This window comes from Amyelois transitella, chromosome 15 (assembly GCF_032362555.1).
Source record: "Amyelois transitella isolate CPQ chromosome 15, ilAmyTran1.1, whole genome shotgun sequence".
Classification (NCBI taxonomy): Eukaryota; Metazoa; Arthropoda; class Insecta; order Lepidoptera; family Pyralidae; genus Amyelois; species Amyelois transitella.
Window position 1 is genome coordinate 6,066,308 of NC_083518.1, and position 17,088 is coordinate 6,083,395.

The following is a 17,088-nucleotide window of genomic DNA, read 5'->3' on the forward strand; positions in this document are numbered from 1 at the left end:
AAAAATGATAGGTACTATAACTGCGGAGACATTTGCATAGTCATACCTAACCGCTGGTATCACTACATAGTATAAAACAAAGTCGCTATTTTAGTCTGTTTGTCTGTATGCTTAAATCTTTAAAATTACGCAACGGATTTTGATGCGATTTTTTGTAACAGGTAGAGTGATTCAAGAGGAAGGTTTTTATGTATAAGTTTTTCCGAATTTTGCACCCGTGCGAAGCCGGGGCGGGTCGCTAGTGATAAATAAACTAATATGAAAACGAGGGAAGAAAGCGGCGGTTAGTACGGGATTAAGTCTTGCGACTTTAAATAGTACAGTCAGTGGCTCAAGAAGAGCACTTAACCGCTATAATAAATTATAACAGCTATAATGATTTCCAAACTGGCAGGAGACGGCACCATAAGAAATAATACACGAGCGGCGACGACAGGGCCACACATCTTGATTCAAATATTGTGGACGACGCGGCGTGGGCAGGGATTCCACCAGTACATGGTCGATATCCCCATCCCCACCCTTCGCAAATTGCAATTCACCAAATCTTTTGTGATGCGTACCGCTGTGATTTGAAATTCCCTCCCCGCATCTCTCATCCCTGATATATAACTTGGAGATTTTCAAGGCAAGGGTGAATCAAGGGCACTAGAGCATTAGAGCTTACGTGCACCACCTTAGGCCTCATCTTGCATACCACCGATAACTTAAGGTTATGGACAATCTATTATAAAAAAGGCTTAATAATTTAAATGTATGTGAAGGGTAACGGCAGTCAACGGGCGAAATAAATAAGATCATGTCGCGTAGCTAAGCAGCAGTTAGGTCCAGAACGAAAATTCCCAAATATATTTTAACCCCCAACCATTGGTTATCCTTTTTTATGAAAGTTGTTTTATGAACGTCGTAGGTTAAGTAAGTATGGCAAGGGCGCCTAGCAAACTATTTTTACTACGCTTTTATTAGCTTGGGTTGTATGTATGTATAATCTTTGAGCTTATTTTATTTTTTTCGGACAATGGCTGTATGGGTTTTAAATCCATTTGCCTAGTTTGCTTCTCCACGAAAAGGATTTCAAATAATATGTTTGACAGTAACAGATGACAGCTAACAAATTTGCGTCAAGTCAAGAGATCGATTTGTTTTTCTTTGTTATTGACCTGTTGTGCTGTTGGCTGTTGATCGCGAGAAATAATTGAAAAATGAAGAATTTTCCTGTGTTCGTTTTCCCTGTATCATTAGAATTTTATTTAAATGCTAGACATACACATAAACAGTTGTTAACTGTTTACAACCCCTACGATTTTTCAGTAAATTTTAAAGGTAAAAAAAAAAACATACCACGATGTCGTAAGATTTTTTGAAAATATTTAATTAACTTTACGTAATAATGACTTCTTCAAATAGTTAGATACGTAATGTTTTTAAGATTGTTTCATCGTGTGGTTTGTGTGTTACGTTGGATATAATGTTATGATTTTCTTTTCAGTACTATGCACATCTCCTAATAAATTTACAGTAATTGATCCAGAAGGAGTAATAGCGCCTCAGAGCTGTATAGATATTGTGGTACGATACACACAACCATCCATCGCGCATTGCGAAACTACAGAAAAGCTTAGAATAACTATGTATGATAGGAACACTCAACAGGTAAATCTTTTAAAGTCTTTATGTTATATATAATAAATAAGCCATGTGTTTTTATGCAGCCGAGTGTGGCCTCTCAGTCTTTTCAAAGCCTGTTAGCTCTGTCTACCTGCAAGGGATATAGACTTGACTATATGTAATGTATGATCATACTTCAGCACACCATATCACATTAACAATTTTATTAAATAACTATTATTTAACACTGTGTTAAGTTTTTAATTTAAAAAACTGATGTGTTCTTGAACTTTAAAATGTAAATATTTAATACAGTAGGGACATATTATACAATAGAGCCATACTTATTATTTATTCCGAATGCTCGTTTTAAGGTGTGTATTATAAACAAAATAAATTCAATGTTTCATTTTATCATTTTAGGCTCTAGGCAAAAGGGATATTCCCACCAAATTGATAGAAGGTGAGCCATCAAGTGCAAACCAAGAGAGCTTGGGAGACAGCTTTCATCCACTCTCAGTCCGAACGGCACCAGTAAGATCAATTGAAGAACAGACTCGGGTGATAGGACACCAATGTCATCATCCTGCTCACAACAGGTCTTGATTTTATTTATTGTCAAAATTGTTTAATTTCATGTTGGCAATATGGCAATGTTGATGGGAGAAGGCATAAATGAAAATACCTTTATGAAATCGTACACAGTGTGAGGTCAGGTCAAGAATACCTACACATGAAAAGATGATGTTTCCAATGTGAAGGAACAAAGTGTCCTGACATTCTTTTTACATTTTGACAATCTTGCATCAATACAAACCACAAAGATTCAGTGAATGTCATTTTTATCTTAACATACAGTAAATGGATGGTGCCAAAAGACTTGTCATTCATTTAAATAACTGCTTCTTACATTTTATTCTTCCCTATAAATCCCTACTTGCTGGATCATCAATATAAAATCAATTATTTTATTTACAGGGATCAGCAGCCTGTTAACGTGGTTGCCGTGGCCGTCAGTATATGCTGCATTGCTGCACTGCTACTGCCAACACAACCTGAGGAGCTACCAAAGTCCCAATGGCCCGAATGGCTTCACATTGGTGCCAATTTAAAACTGGTGTTTTCTTTTGTTTTAGGTTTAGTCAGTATGCTTGTACTGAGACCATAGAGTAAAGAATATTCCCTTGTTAGTTAATATAAAGTATTATATTGTGGTGATTGAATAGAGCTGGCTTCTATTTAAGATTCTCCACATTTGAGAATTTTGGGTTACACTTTAGTATCCTTTTGACAATGATTAAAGCATTTATTTTATGCATATCTTTTGGTGGATGTATCATTATATATAGCTATAACAATTTTATGTGACTTAAACTAATTGGGTTAGGTAACTTTATTAAGTAAAATTTGAACGCCAACACAAATTGGTTGGAAAAAATGAGACAAAAATATCTAATAAATCTGTGTACTTATAGAAAATAAAAGTGATATGTAAATGTTCACTTTCATTAAATTAACTGCTCATGTGATAATTATATCAAGTTATATAACTGTGTTCCCTTCTGATTTTATATAAATAAATAATAATAAAAGAAAACTACATTTTCACTACTTTCCAATTGTTAAGGCAGGGTATTTATACATATATTATATGAAATATTTATTTTTAATTTGGTGCTATTTGATTTTAATAATATGTATGACAAATGATAATATTATAATTTTTATTATTAAATAAATAATAATAAAAAATGACATTTTCACTACTTTCCATTTGTTCAAATATATATATGTATTCAGATAGGGTATTTATGTATATATATTTTATATGAAATATTTTTTTCAATTTGGTGCTATTTGATAATATGACAAAAAATAATGTTACAAATTTTATTCACTGATGAGTTTCTAAACCACTTTTATTTGTGTCAGAAAATGGTAATTTTTACATTATTTCTATTCAACCCAAAAAAAATTTATACCAATGTTGTTTTTTGGTTCTGATTCTGAGTGTAAGAAATGATAAATCTGCCATATTGTATTTAGAATGACGTCATAAGCTAAACATGTTTTTAAACTATCTATGTCGCTGCGACATACACTATGGTAGAAGCAAGACTTTTACTATACATATTTTGTCACTTTAGACAATATCCTATAGGGCTTTCAGTACTTAAATGAAAATAAGGTAAAATAGCAATCTTATACCATTAGTTAAAACTAGTTGTGTCGAATTGCTACACCCATTAAATGTTAAAGTATTAAATACCCTTTGTATGTCTTAAATTTACTTATCAACCACCTAGCGTTGGTCGCAGTTGAGTGGTGTGCGCATTGTGCGTATGTTTTTTAAGAAGAGCCCGGGGTGCGCCTATACCACATGACCCGGGATTTGGTAATGTTTAAAATACTTTAATTATCATAGTGTTTTATTGTAAATATGTCTTTTTTTATTGTATGTAGGGACATTCACATGAACGCAAGATCTTTGACTGTAAATACTCAGTTGACTTGACGGTAATCAATCATCTATGTTTATTTCTTGTGTGTTCCATTACTGTTTGGCCTTACCGTATTTTCGCCAAATATCTTGTGTAATAAACCCCTATTTGTTTTAATTAAATTCCTTGTGATTCGGAACCACCGTCTTTCATGCCAAATATATAATACCAATATAACAACATATATTTTTTTTATTTAAAACAAATCTCAACATTCCATAGTTCTGATACTGACAACAGAAAAAGCCATTTTAGTATTCATATTTTACTGTCAGGATTTAATTGATACGAACATACAATTATAAATTCTTATTTGCTATTTCGTAAATAGCCCGAAATAATGTAAATATATTCATTACCTAAACTTTTTATTGTTTAATGATAAGTATGATGTAAATAAAAAATGTGTATATTTCGCAAAGAACTTTAATTTGTGACCAACAATCAACAAAAGAATAGGTGGATATTTTCTTAAAATACAACAATCACAACACAATTCCCTGCATACCTATAAATTTTTGAGCAAACAGTACATCTGTATGCTATATTTTTAACAAAATCAGCAAATACGTAGTCTAAATAATAACTTAAAAAAACCTTCTGGTCCATGAAATAGAATATTTTTTATAACAAATAACGACTGAATCTGGCTTATTTTAATCAGTGCGGATAATTTCACAAAGAGTTTTGATAACTTTACCCATTATATTAGGCATATTTTATTAGGTACCTTTATAAAACTTTTGCATGAAATTTCTAATCTCGGTTTCCCCATAGTCTAGTCAGTCAGTTGTTAGATATCTACTGTGAAATTATCAACACTGGCACAAAAAAACTGTGCACGCAGTACGCCAATGCTATGGCTGAAGACTAAACCTAATGTCTACGCTGTGCACCTGCGCCGCGAGTTTGGTTAAACCTATGTGCTAAATAAGGTATCTTGGTAGTATAATAATAAAGTTTCTTTTAAAACTAAAAACCAAGTACGAGATCTTTCTAAGGAATCTAGTAACTTATTGTACTATATAAAATTTCCATTAGTTTAGTTAGGTTCTAAGATGTTAGAAAATTGTTGGGCTACATTTAAACTGAATTTAAAATTTTTGCACTTGTGGTCGCGAAATTAGACAAATACTATGTTATACTTTTTCAAGAAGTTGTCAAAAGAATCTTAAGATATAAATAATTAAAAATTGCGCTTTGGGCGTCCAACAACTAGAGCCTACATATTACTACTGTTGAAACTACTATGAACTACGTGAATATTCGTATAACTTTTCACTACATAATACTATGTAATGCATGTTTATCACAACATTTGAAGAATTAACAATGGGACGGTTCAATATAATTGTTTTATGGATTGTTATTTAATTGAAAACTGGTAATAGGTACTTAATTATCCCCGCTTCCCCTACTTACAACTTAAGAGAAAATCAGTAGGTATGTGATATCCTATGATACCCGTTATAGCCCTGTTGCCATCCACTGCAATGTAGTATTAGAAGAAGCCCATATATATTTAAATGTTAGCAAATCCTTAATTCACAAAACTTTTTACAGCATATCGACGTATTATATACCTATTGACATTTTTTGATATGTAGCTAATAATAGATATATATATATTATGTAGTTACTAACACTTTCCTGACATCATTGATGATGAGCAATTGAATTTTATCGTTTTATTTTAAATTATCGCAATAACTTAATATTTAAAGTATGATTTATCTAACAAAGATATTTTTATAATCTTCATAACAAAGGTTACAATTTCCACTACTGATACCAGAAAAAAATTATTGATTAATAAATATTTATGATATTAACAGCTATACAATAATAACATACATATGAATAAAATGGTCCATGTGATATTTATTTAATCCCTTTCATTACAACCATAAATCATCTTATCTAGCAAATCTATTTTATATTACTATCTTTCACAGAGAAAGATTTATGTAAGTAGCATATTTAATTTATTGCTTTAACACGTTAATATACTTTTTCTTGTAATTTTTTAACAATATTATCATCTACTTTCAACTTAAGACTAAAAATGGCAGGTTCTGGAAATAGGGGAACACTCTTAAATAGTGAATTGACTACAAGACAGCAGGCATTGGAAAGTAGAAATTCAGTGAAAAGGCGAGTGACAGTGATAAATAGAGAAAAAACAAATGGGAAAATATACTTTAACAAGTGGAAATAGTGGTAAAATTAGTTAAAAAGTGCAGATACGAGTAGAAAGAGAGAAGGTTTTCAGTTCACAAGTACTATTTGCTTAAGTAAATTTATGCGAGAACACGCATAATAAACAATAAATCCTAGCTTACTCTCAAATTAAAAACTATTATTTAATCACGTTAAACTATGTATATTATAACTAAGGTCACTAGAGAAGTAATCTAGTATAGAGCTATTATTTCAGCTAGCTTGCCTACTTATTATGTAATTGAGGTCAAATTGGTGGCAAACTGGCAGGTACTTTAAAAATTTAACTGGCAAGCAAGACAAAACATGTGATATGAATTCAAAAACGAGGTTTTTTATAAACAGGATATGCTACAAGTCTACCATGATATGAGTGAACAGTGGATGAAGAACAGTTGCCACTTCAGTGAACTTTAGCGTATTTAAGCCATCCAACGCCATTTTTTCTTTTGAATATATAACTGATTTTCGGCTTCTGTCCCTGGAAGCATAAAAAGAAATTAATATAAGTACCTACAAAACTTAGTTATACATATATGGTTATGTACATACTAAGTATGTAACTTTGTTATATTAAATTTATTAAAATTTAGAGTATTTCTGACATTTTCCATTATTAAAGTTACAAACATATAATGCTATCTTCCAAATTAGTATGAGTAGACAAAATTACCTTCTGATTTGGGACTCTAGTGTCACTTTATGATATTGACTTGTGCTTGGCTCAAAACGGCATGGCTTAATACCTTGGGCCTCTAGCCTGGCATATAAATCATCATCTTCACCACCCCAACCATAAAACTCGTTGCTCATACCATTCACAGCCTTAAACTGCTTAGAAACTATTGCTATAGCACCATCAAATAGGTTAAGGTATGGTATCACAAATCTGTAAAAACGAGAAAATATACAGCTGGCTACCAACAACTCATTGATACATGGTGCTTGTTTGGGTTTTTATTCAAATAAGACCTGGGCAAAAGGGAAAAGTAGACTATAGTGGATACTGGTGAAATTTCAGTTTCATTTTCCAGATAAAATGTAACCTTAAAGTGGTTTAAAATTAAATAATTTTTATTTCTAGTCAAGCTTGCAGCATGGGACTGAACTCTCGTAAATAAAAAGCCAAAAATAAACTCTTGCCAATATAATTATCCCTTTTACAACTGATAATTCCTTTTTCAAACAGAAATTAAAAAAAGAATGTGCTAGAGACCTGTGACTATTTGAATCCCAATCATATTAAGCCACATAGTTGAATACTGCCTTATAGTCTACGTAAGATTGTTTGCTCTGCCTATCCCGTAAGGGATAAAGGCATTATTATGTGTACATGTTAAAAAAGACTGTAAATGAGGTATACCTACTAACAAATCTACTTAGAACTAAGCCAATGGGCCTCTTCTTGCTGATGGTTTCCTATAGATATAGAGAAAACCAAATCACTTTTTTAGAAAAGTTTAAATGTGGTCTAATAAATTTCCACATTTTGCAGTTTTTTAAACACACATTAAAATTAAGTGTTACAAAACTTATATTTTTAGAATGTAGCCATACAGTTTGATTCCCATCCTCATCTTATTTTGTGAATACTGTTGAAGCTGCAAAATAAAAAATCAAAGCAAATAAAATTAAAAAGTATTGCACAAAGTAGCATGTTGAATTTGTAATTAAGAAATATTATATATAAAGCATTAATTATTAGGTATAACAGTACTACTCACCTGAACTTGTTAATACTTGATGACATATGTCTAGGACTTTTTGTACATGCATACAAATTTGAAGGCCGCAAAGGTAGCAAATCAACATCATGTAAAACCAGACATGGGAATCCTGCTTTCATGGCCGCCACAGCACCAATGTTCAAAAGTTTGGCTCTGTTGAAAGGCCGAGAGTCCATCTGTTCCACCACATAGATGCGATAGTGGATGCATTGCCGGTGAAGAAACATATGCATATATACTAGAAAACCTCGTAATTGTTCTGCAATATCTCTGAAATGGAGGAAACATTTGATATTTTCAAATCAATTTTACGAGGAACCAATAATTTTCATCATAATATGCTTGCTGATAAAGAGAACACAATGATAAATTGGTTCAAAATAGTATTGATACTAACCTATAAGGAACTATGATTGCTGTACTAAATTTAGGTTTACAATCGGACGGAGCATATTCCCCTCCTTCTTTAATCTTATGGTCTTCCACCAAATCATCATCGGCCAGGCTGAGGGAGAGCGTGGTGTCATCGAAGATTACGTCACGATAGTCGCAGTGCAACACCGCACTACTTGTGAAGTTTGCCGCAGTTTCCTCGTGTAATCTTTTGATAACCAATTCCTTTTCTATATATTCGTAATTTCCACGGACATTCATATCAGGATGAAAGATTATAAGTATGAATAAAATAAGAAACCCGCAGAAAACTATTTTCTTTTTCCAAGCATGACGCATTGTTGTTTTTTATGATAATGTTTTAGATAGAATGTTTAAATCAATAATGCTATTACATTCTTCTTCATTCGATTTCGTTTATTAGTTTGAAATTTCGGAAAAGCAACAAACAAAATATTGTCCAAAAGAAAAATCATATGAGAAATTGTTTGTTTTGATCTTTTAAAACACGGTATAACAAGCAAGCCTATTTGTTACTTGTCAATGTCATATAGACAACAGACAATGGAAATCACAGATATTAATAAATAAGCGGCCTCTGTGGCGCAGCGGTAGTGCTCTGTCTGTGACACCGGACGTCCCGGGTTCGAATCCCGGCCAGGGCATGATGAGAATGATTGGCCTGGGTCTTGGATGTTTATATATACATATAAGTATTTATTATAAATATAGTGTCGTTGAGTTAGTATCTCGTAACACAAGTTTCGAACTCCTTGGCGGCTAATTCAATCTGTGTAATTTGTCCCGTATATACTTATTAATTTATTTATTTACTTATTGAAAAATTATCTAAGTTTATTATTTTTTTGATTATGCTTAACGGTAATCAATGAAATACCAACTCAAAACAAAAAGGTTTTTATTCACGAAGTTGATAGGAAATTGTTCTCATTTTCTCTCTCTCTCTCTCTTTGACTTTGAGTTGGACTAAGAAAATTGTCGGGTTGGGGGACCGCTTCTAAACCTAACAAGAAATTACAAATGGTCTAACTTAGCTTAGTAGCATAGCAAGGGCCCACAATGCGACGTTATTCGTATTTCTTAAAAACCATCTAGGTATTAGCTAATAGTTATAATCACAAACAAAGTGAAAATAATACATATTAAGGTAACTTAAAATAATTTCTTTTATTTCTTAATTTTAAAGGGAATTTAAATTTGTGTCAGATCACAGTTAAGTTATTTTATAAAATAACTAGAGGCCGCCCGCGACTTCGTCCGCATGGAAACCCTATCAATCCCGCGGGAACTCTGGGATAAAAAGTAGCCTATGTGTTATTCTGGGTCTTCAGCTACCTACATACCAAATTTCATGGTAATCGGTTCAGTAGTTTTTGCGTGAAAGAGTAACAAACATCCATACAAACTTTCGCCTTTATAATAGTAGTAGGATTTTAAAAGTCTTCCTTTACCACTTTCAGCTCCCACAACTTTAAAACGGATCAGCAGATTTGATCTAACATGTCTAAGACACTCGCACGTAAATCACCTTTTGTTTCATATAGGAATTTATGATTATTTAGGATATTTATAAATAAAACACATTCGAGCTTCGCTTGCATGATGACGCAATCCCAAACTGATTTATTGTCTTGTATTGACAATGACATTGACACTAATATGACACACCTTTACAATACACATCTTGACAAGGCCTTAAGTCTTCTCTCTCTTTTTCAAACCCCGATGGAAAAAGAGGGGTGTTATTAGTTTATCTGTCTATCTATGGATCATAGCTCAGAAACGAATAAAGCGAATTTATCCGACAAACTAATAACACCCCTCTTTTTCCATTGGGGTTTGAAAAAGAGAGAGAAGACTTACCTAAAGCCCTGTCAAGATGCGTGAATAAGGGCATAGTAAAAAGAAACTATTTTGTTACTGAGACAGAAGCAAACAGTAAATAAATAAATTTTAAAATAGCTTCATAATTTTTTGCAGAAAGGATTTTCATGTCGACCCAGTTATTTGAAAAAAAGTGAGATTTTTGTCCAATATCAACTCAAGCAAGCCTAAGTAAAAAGGAAATAAGCGGGGTTCTTTAAACCCCGCTTGTTTCCTTTTTACTTGTGTCACAAACTGAGGGTAGTTTTTTATTTTAATTTATTTATAACGAATATTGTTCAACAGTATCTAGGTTCAGGTTAGGTACGTTCTTGAACATTGTTTTTATTATAGCTGGCCGAAAAAATTTAAGGACTTTATTTATAAAAAAATTAACCAATATGTATTCAAATGACAAAAAAGTAATAATTGACAATGTTGATGTTAATACAGAAAACTTTGATAATTCCATTGAAGTTATAAGGAAATGTACAAGAAATACAATTGACACATCGTGGGACCCATGTATTCATGATTTCTCTGGTGATAAAATTGATGACACTAATAAAACTCCTCCATTTGAAAGTATTATTATATCCGACAGTATGAGCCTAAATAAAGACGACAAGACAAATGTTTCTACTCAAACGGGTAATGGAATAAATGATAGCCTTATTGATGTGTGCCTATCGTTTACCAAAGACTTTGAGCCTCAAGAGTCAAGTTCTAATGACCATTCAGCGCGATCTTTTGTAAGTAAACGTAACCGAAGCAATTCAAGTGATACTGACAACAGGGAGAAAAGGCCCTGGAAGAAGACGAAGTGTATAGAACGCTGTACACCTAATACATCTGACAATGAACCCCGGCCTTCGCACAGTAATTCCGTGTCATCTAGCATTGTATCAAGTACTTCTGAAACATCTTTCAAATCTGTTAATAGCAGTCCTAGCTTCAAAGTACGCAAAAGAAGGCTGAAGTCTGAATCAAATTTGTTTAAAGATGCACTTCAAAGATCTAGAAATTTTAGTCAACACAGTAAACATTTTCAATCTGATAATAATACGACAGGTGAGAAAAAGTAAAAAGTACTACTTAAATGTAGGTACTACCTAGGTTATGAAATTATTTCATTACTTATTCTCCACATTCATCCAGTGGAAGAAAAAACATAATGTGTGCCAGGTGTTCCGTACGGATTGTAAAAGTCTATCAAGGGTAAAGCTTTATCAGTTGGAATTCTTGTCACTATTTAAATCTCAATTTCATCATTACCTAAGCCATACAGTTAAACGTGGCTCTGTCTATTCCGTAAATGATAAAGACGTAATTATAACTATGTACGAATGTACACCTACTTCTCTAAAACGGCTTCTACCTTTTTACGAAAATCTTTCTTGTTAGATTAGTACTTAGTGTTACATCTGATAGTTCAGGTGTGGTCCTATTTTCTAAGGGCATTTTCAATTACTAAGAAATTAGTCATAACACAAGCTCCAGCGGACCTCAATCGAGCAAGGAAGGGAAACTGCAAACAGAATCTCCCTTATTTATTCATTTTCAGTCAGTCAGATTACTTATTAATAAAATGTGTACAATGTCAACATTTGTGATAAAGATTGAACTTGTGACGTCTATATTGATAACTTCGACCTGGTTAATAAACATCTCGGACACAGTCAGTTTCAATTTTAGCCTGGTGACATCATGCAACTCGTCGGCCCATTCAAGTTTAGGTTGTTAACGGATGCTCATTTTGAATTTGGTCATAAAGAACAGCAGACGAAAATATTGCATTCTGTGTTTTTACCATTCGTAAAGTTAAAAGTTTAAATTAATAATTATAGAAATGCTATAGTTATGGCTAGCAATCATAAAGGTGTCAGTACGAAAGTGGAGGTCGAAATAGAATATGCTGTAGATACTAATCTCCTGAGTGATGTGGAATGGTTCATGTTATCTGCAGGGACCCCAAGAAAGGAAAAGAACCAGCGGCGGTCTAAATCGAAGTCTTGGAAATTTGTGGATCTTTGTACGTGGATCGGAAGAAAGGTAGGTATGATAAAAAAATACAAAAACAAAAACAATTATGTTTTGATAACTTTCCAGTTCGAATAATATGAAAAAAAATGCTTGTTGACTAAATACTTACTAATTTTAAAAGAATTATGTAAGCGTCTCTATGCAAAAGCGACGCTTCATAAAACATAGTTCGGTATGTAAAGCAGTAAGAAATATTTAACAAAAACGTGTGTTATGCGTTAAGTAGTATACTAACGCATAACTGAATTAAAGTCACTTTTATTTTAGAGTTACCAATCTATCACGGGTTTATATTCTGACATATTGCGTGAACCTATTGCTCAGAAAAATTTTCAACAACATGTAGAAGAAATCGGTGAACTGAGAAAATATCTGGAAGAAGTGGATACAAAACACGCTCGTCTCGCTAAAGAAAATGAAGTGCTACAGGATCAAATGAAATTATTGATGGTCAAAATTGGGGATTTAGAGGATAAAATTAGGTAAGTAACCATAATACACCAACTGATTGATAGAAAATAACACTTACAAGAATAATAAAAAAACCACGGCACAAATTTAAAAAAGAATAGGACCGGAGTGGTTCTTTTCTTTTTTTTTTCTATTATACTGTTGATATATACTGTATAATATGTTGATATATGCTGTATAGACTGTTGGTTCTGTCTACTCCGCAAGGGATATAGACGTGGTTGTATGTATGTATGTTCATTCATCCATTCTTATTGTCACGTATATCCCTTGCGGGGTAGACACAGTCAGCAGTTTTGAAAGACTGATAAAAGAAAATATGTATAGGTAGTTCCTTGGGAATTCTTCTATTAGGCTACAGGCTAGCGATCTGTTACTATCTCTAAATATCAATTTCATCACCGAGCTATCCAGAAAAAGGTGGTCCTTTATTCAATTAAAAGATAAGATAGGACGCACCTTGATCTCTTTGGTCTATGTGAGCTCATCTCTGAGCAATAGGTTTATTATATTCGTATTTTTTTTATGATACAGGCGGCAAGAGCGTCAAACAAAGCCTCTGTGTCCACCACCACCACCTCCTCCGCCGCCTCCTCCCCCTCCCCCACCTCCGCCACCTCCTCCTCCAGCCACGAAATTAGCTAGATCGCATACTATACCAAGATGTGGATCTGCGCCACCTAGGATAACTGGACCGAGGTTGACTATCACTCCGCAAGACATAGCAAATGTGAAATTAAGGAAAGCCAAGGTAATTAATTATATCAACAAATTTGCTACACGCTCTGCTCCACTCGGCAAACCCCAGTTTGATTCTAAACAGTTGACACAACAAAATAAATCTGAGGCTCCTCTATTATAAAAGTCCACATTATGGGTAGTAAGTAAATAAATGATTTATTATTCACTAAAGGAGTACATTACAAATATATCTACACTAGTAGTACAGTACAAAGGCGAAGTAGTGTACTTCATCGAATGGCAGAAGGAATAGTTATCTTAACTCAAAAAGTCGCGATATTATCTTAATAAAGCCATTTCTTTCTTCAGGACAACCCTGTGCGACCTAAGCCGGTAATTAAAGACAGCCAATTGCCTTTGGTGACTCAGCATATGTTGTTAACAACACGTGCCAAACTGAGTCGAGCAAAACCAATTGCGGCTTCCACCCCTAAACAACAGTTGTCTGATCTGGAAAAGTGAGTATTTTTTTGATACAAAATTGAAGTATCTTTAAATTTCTTTCATTCTTTTTCATTGATAATGGTAGCCAAGTAAGTCCATTGGTTACACCAGGAGTTAAGCTAAGAACACTCTCGATTAAATCATCAATATTCTCTTTTAGGGCGCATATTCGCAGACATTCGGTCTTTTATTACCACTTCGACTCCCACAACATTAAAACTGCTCGACCGATTTTGAAACAGTATTCCAAACATATCTTCGCACGTTTATTATCTTTAACCCAAAACGAAAACGCTTCATCCATTTGTGAGTTATGATGACACAGACAGGCAGACAGCAGGCCGACGGACATTTTCGTCGGGGTTTAAAAATACTGTCATACTGAGTTGTCTTTGGAGTGGTTTACATAGAAGATAACCAGTGGCTAAGATAGTATTACTTAGACGCTCATTAATTGTGGTTGACGTAATTTAGAAGGCAACATACTTAAATATTAAGAGGCGAATAATATTATTAAAAAGAAGCCTGTTTTATTAGCACCCACACTTTTATCAATTGCATTTTACAGAGTGATAGAAACGTGATTGCTTGTACTGTACGAGGTGCACATCGTTGCAGATGTCTTCTACAAGAGACGTCGCTGACGTCGCTATACCGCCGGCGCGTCGCCCGCAATTCATTCCGCAGTGCCGAGGAATTGCGTCCGCGGCCGTACCCCGCCGCACGCTGCCCTCGCTCTCCTCGATCTCCTCGATCACCAAGATCAAACTCACTGCCCCGGAAAACTATGAGTTCACCATTAAAGTGATACAATAATTTGTAAATTTTCAAATTGATGAGTACCGTGAGTCCGTTGGGCGATATTGATGGCGGTATCCTATTACTGCAATATATGTATATCCAGGTAAAATAAATAAGTATTTGAGGGTTTCTTCAAAGAAGACATTTTCGCGCGCCGGGATTTTACGCGTAGGTACTTACACTACTATACCGGGTGCTGAAAGGTTTTACATTAGGTATGTTCAACTTCAAGTAAAATAAAATAATTTTAACACTGTTCGGACGCAATTTTCCACCGAAACTAATTTCAGCGGGTTATTTAAAAATGTAAAAGACGTTAAAAAGATTACATGTGAAAAAGCCCCAGAAGAAAAAACTGTTGGATTCAATGTTTTTTCTAATTAAACCACTGTTTGAGAGGAATTAATTAGAATAAATTATACTTTTAATTGTTGTTTTTACTTTAACATTGTATTGTTTTATACATTTAGTAAAAATCTTAGAATAGGCAGCTATACCTATGGTAACTAATAATTATACATATGTTCATTTTTATTTTGAATTACATATATTAATTTACATTTAACTTTGTAAAATATGACAAACCAGTTTCACTGCATGATGGGTTTGAATGTTTTCCAAACAAAAATATAAAACAACTACAAAAAGAACCATAATTTAGTAGGTAACTAATGCAAGTAGTTCTGAGCATACCAATATATTAATAATGAAGATAATACACGTATGAAATTTTTTTATTGATAACTTATATAATTTCTTCAATAATGTTATTGAAAATTATATAGTTACTTAAATGTCTATAAAATTTTCTTCTGAGCTATTTTTTAACCGGTGCCCGGCGAGTAACTGGGAACGCAAAAATTAGGGAGAATATAGAAGAAATGGACTGATATGCCTTGTCATTATTATGATTGATATTACGGCATATTAAACTAAATCAACTAATCTACCTATATCAAGTTAATAAATAACATTAAATTAACATCAGAGTCCTGAATACCTAGCATTGTATATTATTTTATTTATAATATAGACTATCATAATAATGTTGTCTTTAATTACATAAAGTAAAAATTTTAAATTTGATTGCAATCTTTTATTTTTATCTTTGCGCATACGATTACTCTATTATTAATTGCTAGCTGTTGCCGGGATTTGCCACAGTGGGAATTTTCAGAAATAGTAGCAATAGTAGCATTACAGACTTTCGACAATAATAAATTGATCCTCATATGAAGAATAATTACTTTTTGTGTAAAAATTAGCTTAAAATTAATGGAATTAATAAAGTTATTAAATTTTAACCTTCCCCTGTAAAACTGGATCTATTGCAGATACGCACCTTTTACGTATGGTAGATTCGCGGATTTGCACTATCCCCGACGATATCTCATTTATCATTGACATTTGGTAGGTAAAAAATTTGGCGAACTGACACTGACATTGAAATGTAATCAAGCAGTGCTACCAAGGTATTGATGGCTCACTTTGGTACAATTGTATCAATATACTATCGATACTATTGTAGTTAAACATTGAATTTTTTTAAAGGTATTTAATCTCTATTATTATCACATATAGGGGCACGGGAGTGCCTCCACGACGAGCCAAGCGAATCTCAATCGTAATTGCAGTCGTTTTTTGAACTTATTGTTAAATTCGGAACGACTTGCTTTAGTTAATAACTTATTTCTTATAGTCGTTATATATTTTTGCTTGAAAAATATTCAAACCTATCTTGCAGTGCAGCTAGTTTGTCCAATTTAGTAACAATAAATGTTAATAATATAATTTAAAATTAAAATATGTACAAAATTACTAGCTGCCTGCAATGAAATCGTCTATAATATCAATAAATCATCTATAGGAGCGATACTAAATATTTGGTACAATAGTATTGATTTTTTTGCGCTATCGATAGTAGGCTAGGAATCAATAGTAGATTAGGTATTGATAATGATTATTGGGTTGTGAAGCTAGTGAAAATTCTCAGATTATGATGCTGATAAAAGTATTTGGTGTGACCTAAACAGTGTAACGTAAAATAATGCAAAAAAGTGAATAAAATCTGCAATGCCCTCAAAACGTTTTTTAGACATTAACGGTAAGTACCCACTCAAATCTGTCACTCTGACTCCCAGGACCTACTCCATTTTACAGATCTCCTCAATGGTGAACAGCATAAACGTGCAATTTTCTACATGAGTTCAACTATGATAGTCAAAATCAAAGTCGGCCAAAACGAAGCTGCTGCG

At 33.2% G+C, this 17,088-nt stretch overlaps 3 protein-coding genes across 3 annotated transcripts; 2 read left to right on the plus strand and 1 right to left on the minus strand.

The window, feature by feature from the left end:
* Positions 1-1,123: 1,123 nt before the first annotated feature.
* Positions 1,124-4,526, plus strand: LOC106138379 (motile sperm domain-containing protein 1). Its single transcript, XM_013339512.2, has 4 exons — positions 1,124-1,323; positions 1,490-1,653; positions 2,032-2,207; positions 2,587-4,526. Exons 1-4 carry the CDS (start codon positions 1,203-1,205, stop codon positions 2,774-2,776), a joined length of 651 nt encoding a protein of 216 aa, XP_013194966.1. The 5' UTR covers positions 1,124-1,202; the 3' UTR covers positions 2,777-4,526.
* On the minus strand, positions 4,520-9,000 carry LOC106138380 (beta-1,4-galactosyltransferase 1). Its single transcript, XM_013339513.2, has 4 exons — positions 8,454-9,000; positions 8,054-8,326; positions 7,003-7,218; positions 4,520-6,810 (listed from the first exon to the last, which is right to left on the minus strand). The coding sequence occupies exons 1-4, from the start codon at positions 8,786-8,788 to the stop codon at positions 6,681-6,683; spliced, it is 954 nt and encodes a 317-aa protein (XP_013194967.2). The 5' UTR covers positions 8,789-9,000; the 3' UTR covers positions 4,520-6,680.
* Positions 9,001-9,970: 970 nt separating this feature from the next.
* On the plus strand, positions 9,971-15,920 carry LOC106138356 (proline-rich protein 11). Its single transcript, XM_013339486.2, has 7 exons — positions 9,971-9,989; positions 10,787-11,404; positions 12,300-12,385; positions 12,644-12,858; positions 13,382-13,598; positions 13,898-14,046; positions 14,651-15,920. Exons 1-7 carry the CDS (start codon positions 9,971-9,973, stop codon positions 14,838-14,840), a joined length of 1,494 nt encoding a protein of 497 aa, XP_013194940.2. The 3' UTR covers positions 14,841-15,920.
* Positions 15,921-17,088: the final 1,168 nt, after the last annotated feature.

What these genes read in the sequence shown, in the direction of transcription:
- LOC106138379 (XM_013339512.2), top strand. Translation starts at nt 1,203, where the DNA reads ATGAAGAATTTTCCTGTGTTCGTTTTCCCTGTATCATTAGAATTTTAT. An exon ending in TTTTTCAGTAAATTTTAAAG is followed by an intron (nt 1,324 to 1,489) that starts GTAAAAAAAAAA and finishes TTTTCTTTTCAG; the next exon opens with TACTATGCACATCTCCTAAT. An exon ending in CATCATCCTGCTCACAACAG is followed by an intron (nt 2,208 to 2,586) that starts GTCTTGATTTTA and finishes TTTTATTTACAG; the next exon opens with GGATCAGCAGCCTGTTAACG.
- LOC106138356 (XM_013339486.2), top strand. An exon ending in ATCTGATAATAATACGACAG is followed by an intron (nt 11,405 to 12,299) that starts GTGAGAAAAAGT and finishes TGTTATCTGCAG; the next exon opens with GGACCCCAAGAAAGGAAAAG. An exon ending in CAGTTGTCTGATCTGGAAAA is followed by an intron (nt 14,047 to 14,650) that starts GTGAGTATTTTT and finishes ACATCGTTGCAG; the next exon opens with ATGTCTTCTACAAGAGACGT.
- LOC106138380 (XM_013339513.2), bottom strand. Translation starts at nt 8,788, where the DNA reads ATGCGTCATGCTTGGAAAAAGAAAATAGTTTTCTGCGGGTTTCTTATT. An exon ending in GCAATCATAGTTCCTTATAG is followed by an intron (nt 8,327 to 8,453) that starts GTTAGTATCAAT and finishes CCTCCATTTCAG; the next exon opens with AGATATTGCAGAACAATTAC. An exon ending in CTAGAGTCCCAAATCAGAAG is followed by an intron (nt 6,811 to 7,002) that starts GTAATTTTGTCT and finishes TTATGCTTCCAG; the next exon opens with GGACAGAAGCCGAAAATCAG.